Here is a 23,290-nt window from a genome sequence, read left to right on the forward strand (position 1 = left end):
TATAAAATTAGCATCTAATGTGTGCCCTCGTGAGTAAACAATGATGTTTACAAAAAAATGCTTAAAACAAAAGTTGTTTATTTTTTACAAACTTGGGGCTAAACTTAGTATACCTTGCATATTTTTAAATTTTACACCGTATGGGGTACTTATTAAAAATGTACCTGCTTGTAAAGAGCGTTAATGAGAATGCATATACACGATTTATAGATGATCCTAAGTAAACATGATTGTTTACGCTCATTTATCATCGATCAACAGTTTTCATAAAATTTTAAGAATTCCAAAAATTAAAAGTGGCATTTTCTAAAGTTTTATCGCAAATTTAAAAAAAAATATTGGATAATACTGTTGACAATCCAAAAACCATTTCTTTCAAATGACTTAGTATTTAAAAATAAATATAATTATTACAATTTAGTTTAAACGATGAAATTCCATTCTCGTAGAGAATATGATTTATCTTCACCATGGCGATCAAATTTGTAATTATACCTAAACTTCATTCAGTTATACAGTGTGTCGCATTTAAGACGAGGACACCGTTGCAGTTTCGTCATTTATAGGAATATCGATTTGAAAATTTGCATAGTAATATAGGCGGGTGGGTTACATTTTTTATGATAGATAAGTAACAGAAACCTGAACCTTAAACTCAGCCTACTACAAATTGACGAATAGAGCAAAATATTTTTTATGCCCGTAGGTATACCGATTTTCATGACAAAATTCGCATTTTTAATTTTTCATTATTTTGGCCTTTACTTAAATTTATTACAAGTTTATTATTTAATTGTATAACTATGGAATGTAAAAACTGGACAAATTAATAATTTAATAGTGAAGTATTCATGTATTCAAATTTTGTCATAAAAATCGGTAAATGGGCACAAAAATCTCTAACCATCTCTGGCGATAGGCAAAATTTTAAGAACTTGCCCCATTTGTCAATTTGTAGTAGGCTGAGTTTACGGTTCAGTTTTCGGTTATATATCTTAAAAAATGTGACCCATCCCCCTGTTTGACTGTGCAAATTTTCAAATCGATATTTTCGAAATTTCATTTTGAATGGATTCATTTATGGATGAATTTCCAAAACCGCCCTTGTACAATTAATAAAGTAATCTAATGTCCCACATTCCATAAATATAAATCAGAATAAGTTCTTATACATAATATAATTTAAATCCAATTAATTTTATGTTTGTTTGTAAATTAGAATACGTTAAAAAATAATTGATCTTCTTCTTGAATGACCTTGGCCGAATTTTTTGATAATAATTTTTTAATTGCTTTCCATAAAATTGTATCTACTATCTATGCCTATATAACATTATTCATCTATTTTTTTTAATTCATGTAACTACAATTTTATCTCAATAAAAATAATATTACCTAAAATAATTACTTATTTAGCTACACATAAACTAATAGACCGTGAGCTTATAATGAAGCAAAATTTCAATGTTTTTTTTCTCCTGTTGGAACGATTGATAAAGGTATGTATGGTAATAGAAAAACGAAGTTTTAACTGTGATTCAAATGTCGAATTTATGAAAGAAGATCATTTCTATTTTTGTGATCCGATCTTTGCATGATTTTGGTCCATGTGTCTGCTTTTTATATGAAGACTATTGTTATTGATCTCACAATTGATTGAAGTTATTGATCTCACAATAAATAGCAGGAAGTTTTCAATTATCTAATAGGTTGAAAAATAAAATTAATTAAGTTAAGTTTAAAAATAAATTTTTAGACTCTTTAGTGAGTTTCAAAAATCCAACGGTTTGCTTGCACACACATACATTTGTAAGTCACAGTTCAAACGTGATTTTGCTTTATTATTTAGGGGAACTAGGAGTAATGACAGCCCGCGGGAAATGGTTACGAGTCCAAAATGGACTTCTCTAATAGCCGTAATAGCCATTTACACTTTATGTAAATGAAGTTCGAGTGTCTTTTTTTATGTTTAATAGAGTTAGCCTAGCGCACAATAACTTAGTTGCACTCATTCAGTTGTACGAGGCGAATGTTTTTTTTTTTTGCTGCACTATACAAAGTACAAAAGAATAACGTCCCAGGTCAGCATTAAAATACATACATGTAACGATGTTCCAGCATGGTATTTGCAGTTTCTATGTTAAAGCAATGGTACAATTTTTTTTTCGACAGAATTTAACGAAAAATTAAATTTAAGAATTTAATAATGCTTACTATTAATTCCCAAAGTTTCAGAAATTTTGACCGTTTAAAATGGGAAATAATTATGCCAACGTCCCAATTTCGATCAATTTACGTCAAAATTAATATCTCGAAAGTGAAAATTAATTTCTAAATTTTTTTTTTAGAATTTTATTGTATAAACATTTTTTTCTACTTTTTCTTCAATATATAATAATATCATAAAAAATAGTTGGAGAGACCGGACATTTTACATGCTTTAAATGGGACATGACCCTCAAAATCGCGAACTTTGTCTTTAAATATCTCGCGATCTAAACGGTCAAAAATTATGAAATTTTAGGAATTCATAAATAAAGCTATTATAAACCCGAGAAAAAAAATTCGGCCAAATCTGTCGAAAAGTGATTTCATGCAGGTACTACCTTAATATTGTATTTACGTTAATTATATCTCTAAATCAATCTAATTTACGATATGACTATTGAAATTTTGATAGTTTACGAGATATAATTTTGAAATTTTACTTGTTTGATTGTAGGTTAAGCGGGTAATGACAGCTTTATGGCTCTCATCACCCCATCGAAGAATTTTTCGGCCTCGTACCTATAATAATTTGAAGTTTCATGGGAAATAGGAAAAAAAATGACGGTAATGTGTGCCATGAGTGCTCTAGGAGTGTTGACCCCACTTCTTTTTATTTTTCCACGTTAACGCCACTCGTCTCAGCTTGAACAAGATGGACCACCGGGAACTATCTACACCTGCTTCCATAATGGTTAGACAAACGAGACCATTTTGTCTTCAAATTTTCTTTTTGTTTTTTAATTCTTTGATATATAAGATTAGATTTATTTGAGACTGGCTGAAATCAGAGATGAGACTACTCTAGACTAATTAAAATTTTAATGGCTTCCATTCGACTAATGGGATATTCATTTGCTCCCATTACCCGAACGATCGGGTAATTGGAGCGAAAGATACAATCCAGAATTTTTTTAATTTTCGTCAAATGTTACTTGGGCTTAAGATTTTTCTATGATTTTCTGGTAACCAGATAAGTACAACTTACGTTCAAACCAAATAAAAATTTAAATTATAGAAATTATGAATTTTATTAACAATATTCCTTAGATGGTGAAAAAAACAACATAGAAATTTCGGTTCATTATGGTCTTACGGTCTAATAACATTTGTAGAATTTAAATTATACGCAAAATTTTTTAATTGATTTTCAGATCAACGAACAAACAAAATATTAATTCATTCATTTCTTCTTTTGCTACTTCTAATTAAAAATTATTGCGTAATAAATGTAACTCATACTTATTAATGATCATAAAAGTTAATTTCATATGATAATTTTTTTGATTATATTCAATATTAGTTATTATATAATTATGTTTTAAGTTTCTATTCAGAGCTATAGCATTTTTTGTGTTAATTTGCTTTGCTTTCTTCTTTAAATTTTGCACAAAAAAAATAGATATTTTAACGATACAGAAAGCCCATTGGAAATTCAAATGGCATCTTTTTTGAAACAAATGTTTAACTTGCAATATGCAGGTAATTTTTTATATGGAAAATTTGTGCTAAAGTTTGAAGTGTTTTTAAGGGTATGCTTTTAAAGCTTTTAAAGCATTGCTTTACTATGAACAGGGCTAATTTTTTTAAGATTAATTTGGAAAATTAATAATCATTTGTAAAAAGCAAGACAAATATTTTCCTATAAAGAAAATTATACCAAGCGACACTCAACATTTCAAAAACTATGGCATATATATAAAAATTTTACTCTCAATTTTCATCGAATTTTCCCAAATCCTAACTGAAACTACCCTCAAAATTTGAAACGTCTCAAATATTTACGACTGAAAAATTGTTTACGACTTTTTTAACAATTTCTTTAGTTGTTAAAATCTTCATTTTAAAATACTTACTTAATAGACGAAAAATTTCCAATTTTATATTTAACCCCTCCACTAAGCTCCATTTCTTTTCGTCGCTTTTGTTAGGCTTTTCAACTCTCCTTCGAGTTATAACACACGCGAATTTAGTACACACACATCGAGATTAATCCAAATGTAGTAAGAATAGACTCTCTGGCCACAAAATGTATAGAAATTTTTTTTATTTCCTTAGCTTCACACCATAGCAGTGATAAAAAAGCCTTCTGTTTTGAACTGGAGTCCAGCTGATAAAAGGAAAGAGGACGGAAATGAACGGAGAGACCACATAGGCGTCAAGATGACGATAGAACATACCCTGGTAGTCGTGATTACGGTGATCCTTATTATTAGATTAGTTCAAGATCAAGAAAATTTTTTAAAATTTTGCTTCGGCTTACTTACCAAGTTAAGAGAGCTCTACAGCTACTATAGGGATGAATGTCGAGCTATTTACGGATACAGTTTGGTTTTAAACTTTTTTGTAATTAGTGAAATTATAATTTTAAGGTTGTTGAAGCTGTCAGGAAATTTCAACATTTTCAAAATATCATACCGAAATTTTTAAAAGGAAAATAATACTTGTAGCTTGGATTTATTCGAAACATTAAACGAGATGAATTAAATTTTCCTATTTTTTAATCTCTAAACAGGCTGATTTATTATAAAAATAGAATTTAAAATAATTATCAACAAATTTGTTCGGTTAACAACAACAACAATAACAAAATTGTTCTGCTTTAAACAAGTCACCGAGGATCCATGTGCTCTATGCCATCCATATCTCCCATCATAATCCACCCATTTGCGGATTTACACAGCTCAAACATGGGTTTGGATAATTTCAATGGATCACACATTTTGGCTAAAATAAAATTGGTAAATTTGAACCTCCAAGGAAAATACTACCGGGTTTATTGAAAAATATTTAACATTTGATTCATTTAATATAAATTTCACTAATTGTTTTTTATTTAAAAATAAATTATTCTTTGTATCGACATTAACAAATGACAAAATGAATTTACAGGATTTGGGGGTTAATATTTATAACCTTCATTTTTGCCACCGCCTGATCCACCTGGTGAACCTTGATAAGCTGGGAATCCATCCTCGTAACTTATTTTTGGTTTGTATCCATCTTGATCAGCCACATATTCAACAGTTTGTTTACGACCATCAGGTAATACCACGTAATATGTTCCTTTAGCTACATCACCATCACGCATTTCTTTATGACCAAAATCATTGCCATCATCTAATACAGCATATTCAAAATTATAATTGGCTGGTTCCTATAAAAATAAGAAGCGATTAAAATTAATAATATAGTAAGTATATGCAACTTGTTTGACTGAACTGTTAGATATGTTGATTATCTCAAAAAAACAATAGCTATAATATGTGCAATATTTTTTGAGTCAAACAACTGGTTAGCTGTGACTGTAACTACTATTGCCTATAATATCAAATATATGACTAATTTTAATACAAAAAAAAATTTAATTTACCGATGGACCGTCGTCACCACCATGACCGCCACCTCCTGAAGATGGACGACCTCCTGGAGCTTTAGGTGGTAAATACTCATTATTTTGCGTTAAAACAATATCAAAAATAATAACAATAACAAAAACAACAATAGAATTATATTTAATTAACGACATTTTTTTAAAATAAAATAAATAAAAATAAATAAACAACAATAAACTGTTGAATTCAATAGAAGATGAACTGTTTTGAGTGACTGATACAATTCGATAATTGTCAAATCGCATTTATACTAAAATTTTTGTTGAAGATGAAATTCATTTCATCCCTTCTAAGAATATTTTATAAAACAAAATAATAATAAATTTTTTGACAATAATTATCAATTGTAATAATTAAAATCTACAAACAACATTTCCCCATTACCTAATGTGCAATATAATAGTTCTGATGACATTTTAATCTACTCCCATTATTACATAAGTGTGTAATACATAGAACTGTACTGATTATGGAAGTAAAAATACTTCTCTACACTTTAAAATACAATATAAACCTAGATTCAAGAGATCCAGAAAAAAAAAAATGAGTGCAAAATACTATTTAAATACGGGCATAATAGATCCCACTTCCTAAAAAAGAACGTTCTGATTGCCTACTGCAACTCAAAAAAGGTAATCTCAAGTTCTGATTTTTGATATTTGTGAGTGTAAAAGACATTAAGGAATTGTGTTCAAGGTCATAGAAGTCTACAAAAAACAATACAATATTGATTGATTAGTATTGCTCGGTATATTTCAATAAAAATATCACTCGCTGGTAAATTTAGTATAATTTTTTTAATTAATTTTTTGTCGGGTACTTTTATGATACGGAGGCAAAATTAAATTGAAAAGTGAAATTAAGGAGATCATTACGAAATCTATAATTTTTAAAATAGTAAAGGGCGATCCAATTTTAATTTACTAAGTTTGCAACTCTGTAAATTAGAATACTGTGAATATTTTCGCTTGTTTCAAATATTAGTTTAAAGCATTTCATCTACGATTTAAATGCTTTCCGCTCAAACTGTCCACTTCTTCTACAGAAATAATAATTCAGTAACATCTGTGTATTGACTTTTCAGGAAAGATTATGGCTGATTATGTAAGTATTATAGAAAGGAAAAGAAGATGCCGTTGGATTTCTTCGGATCATTTTTTTCATTAAATGTATCTATACTTAATATTCGATTAATAAAAATATAAGATGATTATTATATTTTGCGTGTTAGAAACTCAATTTGGATTAATTTTTAATTTTGGAGATTTTTGAACCGAAAAATTAAAAAGACTCGAAGACGTAGCTCTAGTCCGTCTAACGCACCAATAGTTTGTTACAGATTTAAAAACTAAATTAATACATAAAAACGAGTATGGGTCTTTATAAAATGATGCAATGTTTCAAATCGTATCAATTCGTATAAAAATCCAATAAATTGGTAGTTCGAAAACCAATAAAATTTTCTTGCATTGCTAAAGATGCATTTTTAAGATAATAATGGAAGTAATATGATGTGTCAACATTAAGCATTTGATAATTTCATGCAATTTGTCATTAATTTAATATTTGCAATGCATATTTCTAATTTTATTTATAAAATTAAATTGATATTTTGTAAAATAATATTAGAATATTATAAATATAAAATATTAAAAACACACTAAACATAAGATGGTTTCAAAATATTTTGTTTAAATCTGTATACCCGCCTGCTTGCCTATACCGAAAGGCTATTATACACTATTCAAATTGTTGTATACTAAAATCGAACAATTTCTAGAACAGTCTCTAGTATGAAAAGTTTTGTGCATTTAAAAATTTGTAGATATCAGCAATTTTGATATACTGTTGTACATTTTTTGTAATATTAGATATGATCAGGAAGACACTTTTTCACATTTTCAAAAATTACTTCGATAAAGTCAGCCATTAGAAATTTATTTAAAATTTTTTATTGAAACGCAATTCCACAATGATCACATTTGGGCATTTCGTAAAATAGAGGATCTTCTAAGGATAATTTTGTCTAGTAAAGAATACCTGTTTTTCGATACGGTATACCATTAACGAGAGGTTTAATAAAAATAAATATACTTTAATTTATCGTCTAACCATTTATATGTAAAATTCAAATAGCTGTATATCCCAATACTCCTCTTGACTATTAGCTTTGGGGTTATAACAGTGCACCTAGCTCCTTTGGGTTTTCAAAAAAAAGTATATGTGGCAGTTCCGATTTGAAATTAAAAAAAAAAATACGCTCTTAAGCTATATTCACCGAGTCACAAGCCTCCCTGTATATTGTCCTAAATTCAATTTCAATGTTATGAAATAAAAATTTTAAAAGTTTTGAAATATATGTCAAATCTATATTTTGTTTTAAAACTCTTTAAGCGTAAATATCTCTATAAATGTCGAATTCAACGAAAGCATGGGCAAGAGAATAACATTGTAAACTTATTTTTTTAATTTTGCTTACTATAAAAACTTCATTCATATCATTAACAAAGGCTTATCTAGTTAATGGCTTAGTTGATCGGGTGAAATTCCAAGAACTTTTCTATCCGGAATTTTATTTTCATTAGCCAAACCCTATAATATAATCTTGAAAATTGAACATTATTATACAAATTTTAACACCCAATCTTACGCTTAGACAAATTTTTCACACAATTGATGTTTTATACTAAACAATATAAATATTATTATTTTTTATGTACAAGAAATTGTTTAGTGTAAAACGGCTTTAATGTCAGAGCCAGACGAAACACAATTTTATTATAAATAATAATAATAATTAAAAATTTTTTGTTTTAAATTGTGGTTACGATTTTCATAATAACTATAATAATTTGAAATAAAAAAAATTAACTTTACCTAAAATAATAAAGGAAATAATTCATTTACCTATTGACACCTTTTCATAAATGTGTCAAATATTAATTAATATAATACAATATATTAATGTATTTTTAATAACCTTCACATTAATTAAATAAATCGAAAAATAAATTGATTAATTTTATCATTGATCAGTCATTGGCACCTACATATTTTAAATCACATAATAAAAAACTATGCTAGAACTTTTGATATTTCTTTCGTGATTTGACAAATTCCTTCAGTTTTGAACCACAAATGAAAATTTTGGATTCATTTTCTATTCATTGGATGATATTGCAGATCAATAAAGATATTACCTATATATTTTTATAAGGTCTCAACCTGTCATCTGGATAGCATCGTGAAAAAAATTTACTCTTGTATGTCCTCAATCGATTTTCAATCCAACTCTTATTTTCTGTGTTCAATTACTTTCAGACTCCTTTCAATCGTTGCATTTTCTTAGTTCATTTATTTCAGCTATTTTTAAATTGGTTTTGTACTCTATTGAAAATTATTCTTACATGCTACTGATATTTATTCTCGATAGTTTTACCTGGAGACTATTTAACAGTCAACAAACAAAAATAGTTTAAGATCATTTTTCATAAATTCAAGTTCAAATAAAGCTCAAATTCTGGATTAAGGAGTAAATGGAGACTTTAATAAACACCAATAAAAAACTCAATATGTGTTCACTAAAGGAAATAATAAGAATTTTTAAAATTGGGGAACCCTCTTGTGAACTGGATTTTGGATTAGTCTTTTATCCGTAAAATTTGAATTGATGTGATGAATTTTTTCACTTTTAATCGATCTTAGACTCCGTCAAAATAAAATAAATGATAAACAATGTTAACTTAAACAGGGGGGCCCTTGATTAGATGGATATTGCTTAAGAGCGTATTCTTTGGATAATTTTAATTCGAAGGGGCCTTATTTACTTTGGTCCAAAATTCAACAATTAAGCAGCTATGTGCACAATTAAATTTTATTGATAAAGTAAAGATATTGTTGAGTAAAGTAGTTTAATGTTTTTTTTTTTTTTTTTTTTTATTAAAGTAGTATGAGCGCTAGGGCAAGTTTAGACTTGTGGTTGAAAATATTTGTACCTTATTTTCAACTTTGATGATGAATTTTGTTAGAACTTCATGAATGTAGACGAAAAATAAGAATACAATTTTTCGATTTCTGTCTTAAAATATATATTTTTAAAAATTTGTGTCCCCACTATCGTGCTCATACATCCTTAATTGGAAGTAGTAAGCCCGTGTATGCCGTGTGTGTTGAAACCTTTCTACCCTCGAAATTCTAGAAAATTCGAACCTCGGCAGACTCTGTAGACATGGTACTGTAGTTTGAAATATGAATGGCAAAATCTATAACCAAATATGCCAGAAATAAGCAATTTTTGTCTTCAAATTAAGATGAGAATTTCTGTGGGCTGTATTATGCATTTTGTTAAAATATTTCCTAAATATTTAGCTAGATTATAAAATTATTATTAATTAGCTTGACCGTTTTCGATTGCTTTGGCAATTCTTTTCAGAAGCATTACTTAAACCTCTTAAAATTGAAAATAAATAACCAAAATACGTTTTACGAGCAATTAAAGAACATATCACTGTAACGCTCTGAAACAAATACATAATAAAATATTACCCTTAAAATTAAAATATTTACCAGAATATGATATGAAAAAACATTGCCCAAATTTTGTATTATCATATTAGTATTCACAACGATAATCCTATCTTAGGATGTAAACTTAATATTTTATTGTGTTTCAGGTGAAGGCAGTCAGTTATATTGTTTTAGAGGGTGTAACATAAATATTTATTTTAGTCGTATCATATTCTGGTAAATAATTTTATTTTAATTTTAAGGGTAATATTTTATTATTTGTTTCAGGGCGTTACAGTGATTTTATATTATTTAATTTTTCGTATTTTGGCAATTTATTTTTAAGTTTAAGATGTTTAAGTAATGCTACTGAAGAGGATTGCCAAAGTAATCGAAACTGGTCTAGCTAATTAATAATTATTTTATAATCGACCTAAATATTTTTATGTGGGTCCTGAAGGGGATATATTTTAACAAAATGCAATTTTTGTCTGTTTTTCAACATTAACTCGAAAAATACCAACCTAGAATTAAACCACCTAATAAGAAGGCTTGCACATATTAATACCGACCATGAACATAAATAGCAATCCATTTACGAAATTCGAGTAATTTCTTTCATACATATTTTTTTCAAGTTGAAGTGAAACTTATGAATAACAAAATTGGACATATATTTATAATAATTCATTTTTCTTTATATTAAACAACACTGAATTAATTTATAATAATAAATTGTATAGGAAACTTGTTTATGTCAAAAGTATTTAATGTTCTTAATTAATCAATTCGTGGTCAGTGTAAACACCGCCCTTGTACGTTTAGTTGAAATGATAATAAAGATACATTTATGAATATGTTATTGTTATTGATTATAAAAATATAAACTATATCGATAGAAACACGTTGAAAAATCAATAATAACTTGGTTTAAATATAAAGTATACAAATAATTATATAAATTAACGAAAAAGAAGTTCTTTATTAATCTTCTGATATGGCTTTGGATAATTGTTTTTAAGAAATAATTCTTTAATTTTTAATAAAACTGAGGACACATTTAATTGATATCTGAAAAAACTGTATTTTTTGTACTTGCTCACGTCATAAAAATTTAAACAAAATTGATTTTGCTCTATGAAACGCAAATTTTATTCAATTTTAATAAATGTAATTATGCTAAATATTTGTCAAACATTTCAAATTTTTTAGCCAAATATTACAAACGAGATCAAATTTAGCCGCTATCTCAAAAAAATCGTGAATTTATTAAGTTCCGTTGATTTTACTCTATTATTCACAATACTCTATTAAGGTAGTACGAGCCAAAGCAAATTTAGACTCTTGGTTGAAATTATTTGTACCTAATTTTCAACTTTGATTATGAATTTTGTTATTATGGTTTCAACTTTAATTTAAATAGTTCTTTTTATTCAATTTCCACCTGCTAGTTTTGGAGAAATCTACGAAAAAATATAATCAATTTACCATTTTCTCATAAGAAATATGGCTACTTTTGGAGTTATTTATTTATTTCAATAATCGTCCAATTTCGAATCGAACTTTTTTTCTTTTTTATTGATTTCGTCATCAAAATTTAAAAAATTGATTTTGCTATATTGCATGAAAGTTTTTCTCAATATTGATAATTCTAGCATGTAATTCTACTCAATGTCAGTTATACTTTCCAATTTTTTTATTAAACTTTTTACATTTGACACTAAATTTGGCTAACACATCTAAAAAATTGATATTTTGTTCTTGATGGCCTCATCAAAATCCAAATGAAACACGAGTGACACGATACGATTACAGAATAAATTAACGAGAGACGAGACGATAATAATAATTCTAATTTTCGATAATCGGTAAATAAATGTTATAGAGAAAGGCGACAATATCTGAATAGAATTTTATTTTTCAAGAATATATTTATAATATATCATAAAACGGCTGGCTATTTTTGGAAAATCCACCAGAATTAGTATAATTATTTTAACTTTAATATATGAAATGTGTGATTTTTAATTTTATTTCTTAGGGAAATCTTCTTCGGTATAAACGAAACAAGACTGGATGATAGACATCTTTAAATTGTAGAAACAAGACAAGACGAGATGACAGAAACTATCTACAAGTCTGGGCTAGAGGTTCTCAAAATTATTTCGCCTATAGCTCACTTTGAGAATCAATTATATTCCTCCACCCCTCCCCCCCAATAGGTAGGTCTCAATCACAGATTGTATTTTTTAATATTTACACAGAGATTGTATTTTTTAATATTTTAAGATTATTTAATTACAAATTAACCTTACGTCCCCCCTAAAGGCCTCTAGCGCCCACAAGGAGGCGTTATCCCCCACTTTGAGAAACACTGGTCAAGATAATATACGAGTAACAAATTTTTTATAAATAATAATGGGGTTTGACCTATGTTTTGAAATATCCTTCTATAACAGAGGTCACCCACATCATTATTTTTAATTTTTATACTATTTTAAACTACATCCATATTTACAATTTACTTAATGATGAGGGTAGAGTCGGTTACTTCGTTCTTGGCCAAGCGACAGTGTGATCAATTTACCGCCCCATTGGTTATAATTCTAATTGATCAGAGTGCTCCTGCCTGGATTCGAGCCGACAATCTCCCAGCCAGTAACCAAAGGAGTAAAGCCAATTTTGTTTTAACTCGCACAGTCATTGAGCTAGTTAACAAATTTTTAAAAATACAGACGAACGCCAGACTAAGAATACTCAATATGTTTATAAAATACGAAGAAGTTATTATATTATTTATATATTATAAAGGACATTATCGTAATTTTATTATTGATATTAGATATCAGTATATAAGTATATAAGCAGTGTAACTGGTTTATTTTATATTAAAGATCATAGAAAAACAATACCAACCATAGATTTGTGTGAAAGTAACATCTCTATTTTCATTTAGGTATAAATTCAACCACATTGTGTCTATGTGTGGTTCTTTACACATAATCGAGAACCATTAAAATTTCACTCATCACTAAATAAACAAAACCAAATGACAAATTTGTTGCGTTCTATATTAGTATAGTTATTTTGGTAAGAAATTTAATAATACGGCCGCTGAACCGTATTAAGAATTTTATTTTTAACTATACATAAAATAAACTTAAACAAATCTATATATATATATATATATATATATATATATATATATATATATATATATATATATATATATATATATAAATGAATTTCTGTGCGTTAGTCTCGCTAAAACTCAAAAACGGCTTGACCAATTTCGAATTTTTTTTTTAATTCGTTCATTATAGTTCAAGGATGGATCACAGGTCGTTTTATGTTTTAAATTGCTTTATAATATATTGTGAATAGGTATTTATTTGCCTCCACTGCCAGGCAGGTCAAAGGCCGAATAGATAAGAGTAAAATTTTGATTTAACGGATTGGAATGGAGTTTAGTGGGATAGATAGGAGGCAATAAATAAGAGTAAAATTTGGGTTATCAGAGTGGAGCTTATCCCTGAGGGGATGGACTAAGCATATAGTATAGGTATTAGTGAATTGGAGTTGCGTTTCCACAGGACAACGTTGAAAATGAGACGCCTCAGGGTTTACTGTTTTCATTAGAACCTGAGATATAAACCAAATGTCATAAAAAAGTGCTATTTTTCCGATTTTTCCCTAAATTTTTATTCTAATTAATATTTTTGGCAAATTCTCTCGAGGGGTTATTTTAGAGAATTATATTACCCGTTTCCACAGTTTAAAAAAAAATTTTTACTCATGATTGACAGCATTATAATTAATTAAATTGAATATAAAAAATCCTTGATTCTGCAGCAGAAGAAATGACCATGATTCAGCAGAAAAAAATACGGCGAAAACCATAGGTCGTTGATGGACCTCAATCAGGCACGAAAACTCGCTCAGCAACCGACTCTGCTTCAGAAAAATTGAAAATAAATGCTTAAAAGCTATGTTTATTTAACTAAAATCTGAAAATAAAATGTGATGTTTTGACGTTTTAAAAATGAAACATATAAATGTTTGCACTTAGTTATTGGCACAAAATTTATTTTATACACTAGTATTATGTATCAATTGCAAAAAAAGTAGGGAGTTATTTTAATTTCAACTTTCTTGCGCCAACACTAAAACTATAAACCTTTATGTTTATGCAATTCGAAGTATTTAATTAAAAAGATGACGTATTATAGGTACAGATTAGGCTAGGCACTATAATTTAAGATGAATTGTAATAGTGGATCGGACTGCATTTTTTTTTATCACTTCAGATGAAGAATTCTCACTTTACGAATAGAAAAGTGATGTTAGTTTTAAAAAATATTTACTAGTATGTAAGATTTGAACGTTTAAAATTCCTAATTAAAGAAGAAGAAGAAGATATCCGCTTGTGACCCACGTCATACGTAGGTATCGCCACAGAGATTACATATAAATTTTTTTTTTCTTAAAAGCAGATGGGCAATTTTTGAATTCAATCTTTGATTGCTTATAACTTGTTCGTTTTTTAATCCATTTTAATTTCACTTTCAAATTTTGTAATGGTATCAAGTCTAGTTTTAAATTTTTATTGGTAATATGGCCACTTCGACATCAGGATTATGCCCTATTATGAATTGTAAATCAACGATGTTAAAAAATTATTTTTAACATAAATTTGAACGCGTTACAAATCAACAACTAATAACAAAGAAATTAAAACATTTTTCAATTGTATATCTACTTATGCACCCCTTAAGATATTAATAGATTCAACTCCCATTCAATGTGGTTTATATACATACATAATTTAATTAATATAATGTAATATAAATCTGTTGATATTGATACTAAATCATTTTTAATTTGTAGCTACGTTAGTTATATAGAATTTTCTTTTTAATTCTATCATATTTTCAATTTGTATACAATATCATAGATAGCATAAACAATTATTATAACATGTACACTAAAAAAAAAAATATTTATACAATATTCTTTTAACGTCCATATAGAGAATAGATTATGATGTGTGTAGAGGTTTTGTGCACCGAATTTATTTAATTATTATAGGGTTTTCACTTTATGTTCTGGCCTTTCTTATGCCAAAAATACTATGTAAGAAGGGGGAGACCTAGAAAATATGAAATTTTTTCCTATAAATTTTAAAAATTCAGCAGAATTTAGCCATAAAAACATATTAAGTCTACAAAATCCATGATAATCCCACGCCAAAAGATGAGTAACTGCTATGATTTGACCCCCCCCTTCCAGGTAGTACACCAATATAAACATAGCGTAGTAAGATACTGGAAAAAAATTGCGCTAAGTAATTGAGTGTTAAAAATTTGGAAATAGAAATAGAAGTGTTTATTATAAGCATAATTTTAATTTAAAGATTTGATCCAAATCTTTGCAAAATAAAATTTTTCCCAATACAAAAATATGAAATCCATTAAAAAGCAGTAATATGAGAAATAATTAAAAATATTAATTGGAAATTATTTAAAATTTTCTTATATTACGAAGATCTTCGGGATCATCACATTCTAGCTATGGAAAATAGCTGAAACGTGATAATCCTAACGTGGATGTTTTATGATTTTGACACTGGAATAAAATTAGTTTAAACGATCGGCCGATTATAATACGGTGAAAGTTAATGTTCTCTATCAGTTAAGACGATAAGTTGAAAATGGTGAAAATACAGATAATGCACTTAAAAATATATGCTCGTTAGATTCCGAATGGTGTCTAGAAAAATGTGCCAGAAGCATTAATTGGCACAAAAAAAAATTGCAAAAGCTATAAACATTTAAAAATAAAAATTGGTCTGTGGAATTTCACCAATTTTACATAACTATTAATGAAATTTAAAAAAAAAAATCATATTTTCTCTTAGGTTAGGCTAGATTGGCTGTAGGACACACTCAGACTATTAAGCCCTTTCTGATACCATCTATGTGTTTTACCACCTTTTCCGCAGATAATTTCTTTTATCAGCTCCTCAATTATTTTCATAGGCTAAGTGCACCTCCTTCATGCATACCATGCACTACACCCATCATAACTATTAATTACATTAATTTTTGTTGTGACGGTTTGAAACGAACCCGCTACCCTAGGTATACCGCGAACGAAATTGGTTACGCCTTAGCCAACTGAGATACTAGAGTTGACATACACAATCTTCATTTTCAATAAAAACCTCCTCCTTGGAAGTGTATCTTCTTTAATTATAATTTTAATATAACGTTGAAAATTTGTCGAAAACGCATAATCAATTATACTGAAAAAGATGATAATGCGCTATATATGGAGGCAGTGTGGTGTTCTTACAATTTTCTCTTTCTTTTTGCTACAAGTCTTATATTAAAATAGATACTTTTCTTAATTTGTCCCATGATGAAAGTGATACATTAATTAGAATTATGTGTAAATTATATTTTAATTCATAATGCATTGTAATTATATACATATACATACATATTATTATTATTTTAATTAAATTATAAGTATGTAGAATTTTAATAAATTTTTATATTTTAATTATAATTTAAATATGATTTTAGTAAGTTCAAGTTGATTAACGCAGAAAATGGTATAATTGAAGAAATCAAAGTGTGCCTTACTAATTATGTATGGGAAAATTTTTAGAAAAAGATAATTCTAACAGTAATTTCATTTTTTTTTATCAAAAGTATATGTTGTTCAAACAAAACAAGTGAAATTTTACACAATCCCTGACCTAAAACAACAAATCTGTTGGTTTTATTGATATAACTTTTTTTGTGGAATCGCAAGAAAATATTACATTTGAAAATTACCAGTCTAAAAATTATATATAGGTATATAAATAATTATTTGAGACTTAAAAACTTAAAAACGTTTGGAAAGATTCACAAATTGAAAAGTGCGCTTCAATAACACTTTTCACAAATTTTTCAGAACCAAAGTTTGAGATAATCATTTACGACACCCAAAAAATCCTCCACTAAGCTATATCAATTTCTCATGAGCTCACGTACATCACGATGAAAAATTAATGTGATGTCTTCCATAACTGGTCACTTTTTCTTTCTACGTGGATTGAAGCAATTTTAACGACTAATTTAAAAGTAATAGTAAGGGATAATTCTTCGTGGGTATTTTTACAACAAACTAAGTAACGGCTTTGGCGTCTCAGTTAAAATATCATGAAAATTTAAAAAATTTTTATACCATCTATATATGTAATATATATATTAAGGTATACTAAGTTTAAACACAAGTTCCTAACGCTTAAAAATATTGATAATACGAAGAAAAATTTAAAATTTAGTACAGGTGTTCATAAAATCATCTAAAGAGTCTATTTTCGGTTATCTGTCTGTCTGTCCGTCTGGGAACACTATAACTCAAAAACGAAAAAAGATTTCAAACTGGAATTTTTATGGCGTGCTCAGGGTGTAAAAAGTGAGGTTGACTTCGTAAATGAGCAGCATAGGGTAATTGTGGTCCTAACAAGAGTTTAAAGGAAAATATTTCTTATAAAAAAGAAACAACTTTTACATGAAACATGAAACATTTATTCGTGGTCTATTCTAGTAGCTAGTCTATTCTTTACATCACGCTAGTCTATTCTAGTGGTCTTGTGAATTCTCGAAAAATAAAAATAAATTTTAGAAAATACTTTCGAAAGAGAAAGAAGAGACAAAGTTAAATTAAAATTATCATCCTCAAAATCATTGAATCCTCGTACTCTACGTAAAGTATTCGCATCTAAAAGGTAAATTGGCACCAAGATTATGTTATTGACTATTGTACTATAATATGATTTATTAACAATAAATCGCTAAAATATAAAAATTTATCGACAAAAATTTCAATTTCTCTTTTCCTCAAAATCATCAAACAATATGATTATCTAAAAATCGTGGTCCAATTTGGTCAAACTAGAAAATAACAAACAATAATATATGAATTATAAAATATAAAATTCATGTTAAAATGATTATGATAATTTATCATAAATGTAAATTTGTATAATTTTGAAGTTTAAGTGTCATGACTTTGTATACAATAAAATAGAATAAACACTTTTATGTTTACATTATAATTCTGAATAACTTAATATTTAAAAAGTATATTATTATATACAGATGATTACAAATTTTATTTACTTATTTTTCACTAGAATTTAAGATAAACTTTTTTTATTTTCAAAGGAGTTTTAATATTTTGACTTGTGTACTTATTTCTGCTAAAACAAAGCTACGAAGAATTAGCAGATTTATACCTAGAATATAAGTATTTTTAGATTCTTCTAAGCCTACCACATGGGTATCCATAAGAAACCTAAGGTTAAAAGCAGACTGCATTACGCTTTTAATCCTCGAACCAATAAAAAAAAGTGTGTTATAAGTTTGACCTCTATGTGTGTATGTCTGCCAGTCTGTTTTTGCCATCGTAACGCCTAAGGGATGAAATGATTTTGATTTTTTTGTTTCGTTTGAAAGGTAATTAATGGAGAGTTTTCTTAGCTATGTTTCAAGTGTGAGTAGAGGATTGCGTACACGGAAGAACTAAAATATAGCCCCTGATCCTCAAAATCGGTTTAGTTTGAAGAAGGTTCTAAGGAAAAAGGTAATTTAATGGAGAGTGTTCTAAGATATGTTTCAAGTGCGATTTTAGATCTCCCTGCCCGAAAAATTTGACGGGGGTTTTTTAAATTTTGTAAATTTCACTTGTTAAAATTTTCATAACAATTGGATATTAAGACCAATAATGATGGAGATAGGAGTCCACCTTTTTACACTTACTGTGCATTCAAGTGTCGTTGACTGAAAGGGAGAGTGCTCGATCAAATTAGCACAGAAGCGTAAATGAATGAATTTCAAAAATGAAGATCGGTGTAAATTAAAAAAACGACTAGAGCAATATTTTAAAGATAACCAATATGAAGAACGGGAGATGTAGACCAAAAACTATAAGATAGAGGAAAAAGCTCCAATTACTGGCAACGTTAAGAAAAGTTAACACGAGTTTCAATGCCTCTAGTAATTGGGCCCAGTCATGAACGCTCTTCACCTCCATAGTTTTGTTAAAAAAAAATTTGTTAGCAGTCTCAATATTCTACTGCACCACTCTGCTCTGTGTATCAAGAAATGCCTAGATGTTATTCGTGCTTGTATACGCAATCTTCTCTTCTATCTTATATTCTTTGGTGTAAACAGAAAATGTTGCAGCCAATTTGCAAATCATATCGAATTTAGAAGAAGGTAATCTAATAGCTTCGAAGTTTAGGAAGGAGGTATTGTATCGGGCATGATATAATCAAAACACAACTTTCGATTGATTTCAGTTTTCGTTTACTAGAAGATCGTCTATTATGTTACCAACAAATTTGAGAGTTGTGTCATAAACTGAAAATATGATAGTATGACGAAAAATCGAATGTTAATTATGATTAAATAAATCATCATTAACTTTCAACTCTGTTTCTTTAATTTGAGTATAGTATGCCTATTAAATTTCTACCAGTAACCCGCAAACAGCTCATTACAGCTTTGAACATTTTTTCAAGAATGTATGCTCTCATGGGTAAGCTATGATGATGATAACAAAAAAACTATTTCAAACAAAAGTTGTTTATTTTTTTACAAGGAACATTTTTTACATTTAAACTTTTGTTCTATCTCTAACGATTTACAAGATAGGTCCTACGGCACCAAGACCCAAGATCGCAAAATACTTATCAGATTTTAGTATTTAATAGTTAGTTAAATCGTCTGTATAAAAGTATATTTTATACGATTTTAAATGCAGGTGAACTTTGTCTATCCAAAAACAGATTAAATTATACCGGTTTTTATATTTTAATGCATGATGATCAGATCAAGACAATATGAGAATTAATATTTAATTTTTGTCTATATCTTTATATGGTTGGTACATACATACTTACATACGTGTAAAGTACATATAAACGATATTAATATAATAATCATACATACAAATGATTTGTAAATGTAGGAGTCAAATAAAAATAATAATAATAATAATGATTCCGGAAACCAGTCTTGGATGTTGTTGCTTTTACTTGCTCCAGTTTTATCTTCATACTTCATTGTATTATTGTATGTTGCATACGTATACAAGTGATATTACCATCGCATCAGTGGAGTATTTATATCAAATATCTGGTCAAAATATAATGAAGGGATTTTTATGCTCAAAATTGATTCACAGATGTAATGTACAAAATTTAAAAAATCCCGACAAATTTTTTGAGTACAAACCCCTTTTTCCTTAGAGCATTTTCCAAACTGAACCGAACTTGAAGGTCATTACCAATTTTTTAGTTTTTTTCGGCTACGGAACCTTAAACTCGCACTTAAAATATACCTAAGAACACTCGCCATTAAATTACCTTTCAAACGAAAAAATAATCACAGACAGACTCACACATATAGCGGTCAAACTTATAACCTCCTTTGTTTTGGTTCGGAGTTAAAAAGACTAGTTAGATGCAAAAATACCTTTTATTTGGCAATAATTGAAATTTTTATACTATGCATATATGTAATATGCAAGGTATACTAAGTTTAGTTCCAAGTTTGTAACGCTTAAAAATATTGATGATACGAAAAAAATTTTTATATAGGTGTTTATAAAATCACCTAATTAGCCCATTTTCGGTTGTCTGTCCGTCTGTCCGTCTGTCTGCCAACACGATAACTCAAAAACGAAAAAAGATATCAAACTGAAATTTTTACAGTGTACTCAGGACGTAAAAAGTGAGGTCAAGTTCGTAAATGAGCAACATAGGTCAATTGGATCTTGATCTTTGGGTCCGTAGGACCCATCTTGTAAGCCGTTAGAGATAGAAAAAAACTTTTGTTTGAAACATTTTTTCGTAAACATCACTGTTTACCCGTGAGGGCGGAAATTAGGCGTAAATTGTAGGTATAGTATGTATTATGTGGGATTATCAGTATGTGTGACATGTATGCGTTTGTTTTCACTTGTTTTTATTCATATTCGTCTTCATCATATTCATCTTCAAATCCAATCATTTCATTTTCTTCTTCAATTTTTTTAATTTCTTCTGCATCTTAGCTACTTTTTGTATTATCTATGCTTGCTTTTGTTTCCACGTAACGTGATTTTGGCAAACTGGCTTGTTACTTTTTTTTATTAACTTTTGCCTTATAATAAGATATCTTAATTTATCCTTATCTTGATCGTAAAAGAAAAGCCTCAAGTTCAAGCAAGATTTTTTCATAAACGTATTATAGAATACTTAAACTTTACCTTGTTAATGGTAATGATAAATTTAATGATAAAAATTTACCTTCTTTAACAGCAAATGTAAAAAAAAAATTAACAATATTAATAGAAACATTAAAATTAAATATTAATAAATAAAGCTTAAACTTTCGTCTTCAATATCCAAATATCTGGATGACCGAGCTTTGCTCGGTTATTCGCCAATAGATGTCAGCAAGAGTCATATTTTTCACTTTAGACTACTCAAACGCCTCCTTTTTGATATGTTATAATTTGCATTGTATTTCATTAACTACGTTATACACCAATAGATGTCTGATGAATTTTTCATGAAAAGACGGATAAAAGGACATTTCTGATAAATGAAACCTAGCTAGATCGACTTATCGCCCCAAAAAACCCCTACATACTCATTTTCATGAAAATCGTTGTTATATATATATATATATATATATATATATATATATATATATATATACATATATATATATATATATATACAAGAATTGCTCGTTTAAATATATAAGATATAAAACTCAATTGTACTAACAAACACAGTCAACAAAAATTGAATGACACGGTAAATCGAGAGCGATAACAATAATAAAATGCATCCGTAAGAGCAAATAGATTACGGATATCAAAACAGGCGGAGACTCAAATGACCTGTTTGTGATGGAGTGGTCATCTAATTACACCGAAAAACAATTTTCAATGCAAAACAAAAGAGTTGAGTTTTCTGACTTTTTCCAGAAATTTGATACAAATACTCCACTGTACATCGCATCGTTTACATTCTGTTTTGTGTGTGTGTGTGTGTACTTTATTCAAAAGAAAAGAAAACTTATGTTGGTTTGTGTAACCGTAGCCAATATAAGCCATCAGCCCATAATTCAACGAAGAAGATCTATGATCGGATCTATTCAAAACGAAATGAAACTATTCGAGAGAGATTGTATATTTATGAGCATATATGTGCACATACATTTACACACTCTCTTTTCCAGTCTCATTTCGTTTAAATGGGTTTTAAAAAAGACAACTGTAGTTTTCCATGGGTCTCATTTTCAACCATACTTGGGTCGAGTATTGAAATTTTTTGTCTGCCATAGATATATGTTTAAAAAAAGCCATCGACAAATAGAGCCATTTATTTTTCAACATATCCGAAGTTTCAAATATACATAGCAGGCAAATAAAACAATCGTATAAAACAAAAATTTAAAAACTCTATTTACATAAATTCGACTCCCGAACTAGTACTAAAACTACAATTTCCTTTATTACCAGATCAACCTTTCAAAAGGTAGAGCTAACGAAATATAGAATTTCATTTCAGTATAAAAAAAATTTGTTTGTAGAAATAAAACAAAATATAAATTATCGAAAAAATCCGAAAAGACAAAATTTGGGGATGTAAGGTTAGGTTAGGTTATATTTGCTGTCAACGAAGGACACATTTAGGCTATAGAGCCCATTGTGATACCATATATGTGTTTTACCACCTTTCCGCTGATAATTTTATTTTTCAGCTCCTCAGTTCCAGACGCTGAGTGCACCTCCTTCATGCATATACCATGCACTACACCAGCCCATCACGACAATTAATTAATTTAATTTTGTTGCAACGGTAGGAATCGAATCCACTACCCTACGCATACCGCGGACGGAATTGGTTATGCCTTAAGCAACTGAGCTAATAGGGCGAAATACATATAGATATTTTTGGAAAAATACATATCACTTTTCACCACCAGTAAATAAAGACTCGAGTGAGTGTATCAAAAATCCAAAATGGCTATAAAACGATCTGAATGTGATTTCTTTTAAATTTTAAT

The 23,290-nt window shown here is 28.4% G+C and overlaps 2 protein-coding genes across 2 annotated transcripts in view; one reads left to right on the forward strand and one right to left on the reverse strand.

Moving 5' to 3' along the window:
• Nucleotides 1–5,167: 5,167 nt before the first annotated feature.
• Nucleotides 5,168–6,075, reverse strand: LOC123292967 (pro-resilin-like). The gene is made up of 3 exons (XM_044873682.1): nucleotides 6,045–6,075; nucleotides 5,639–5,697; nucleotides 5,168–5,422 (listed from the first exon to the last, which is right to left on the reverse strand). The coding sequence occupies exons 1-3, from the start codon at nucleotides 6,073–6,075 to the stop codon at nucleotides 5,168–5,170; spliced, it is 345 nt and encodes a 114-aa protein (XP_044729617.1).
• A 677-nt stretch (nucleotides 6,076–6,752) lies between these two features.
• Nucleotides 6,753–23,290, forward strand: part of LOC123292968 — a 76,583-nt gene continuing 60,045 nt past the window's right edge. Inside the window, exon 1 of the mRNA XM_044873683.1 lies at nucleotides 6,753–6,764. Within this exon, the coding sequence (XP_044729618.1) occupies nucleotides 6,753–6,764 (12 nt within the window). The remainder of the gene's footprint in view (nucleotides 6,765–23,290) is intronic.

Source organism: Chrysoperla carnea, chromosome 2 (assembly GCF_905475395.1).
Source record: "Chrysoperla carnea chromosome 2, inChrCarn1.1, whole genome shotgun sequence".
In the NCBI taxonomy this organism is placed as follows: Eukaryota; Metazoa; Arthropoda; class Insecta; order Neuroptera; family Chrysopidae; genus Chrysoperla; species Chrysoperla carnea.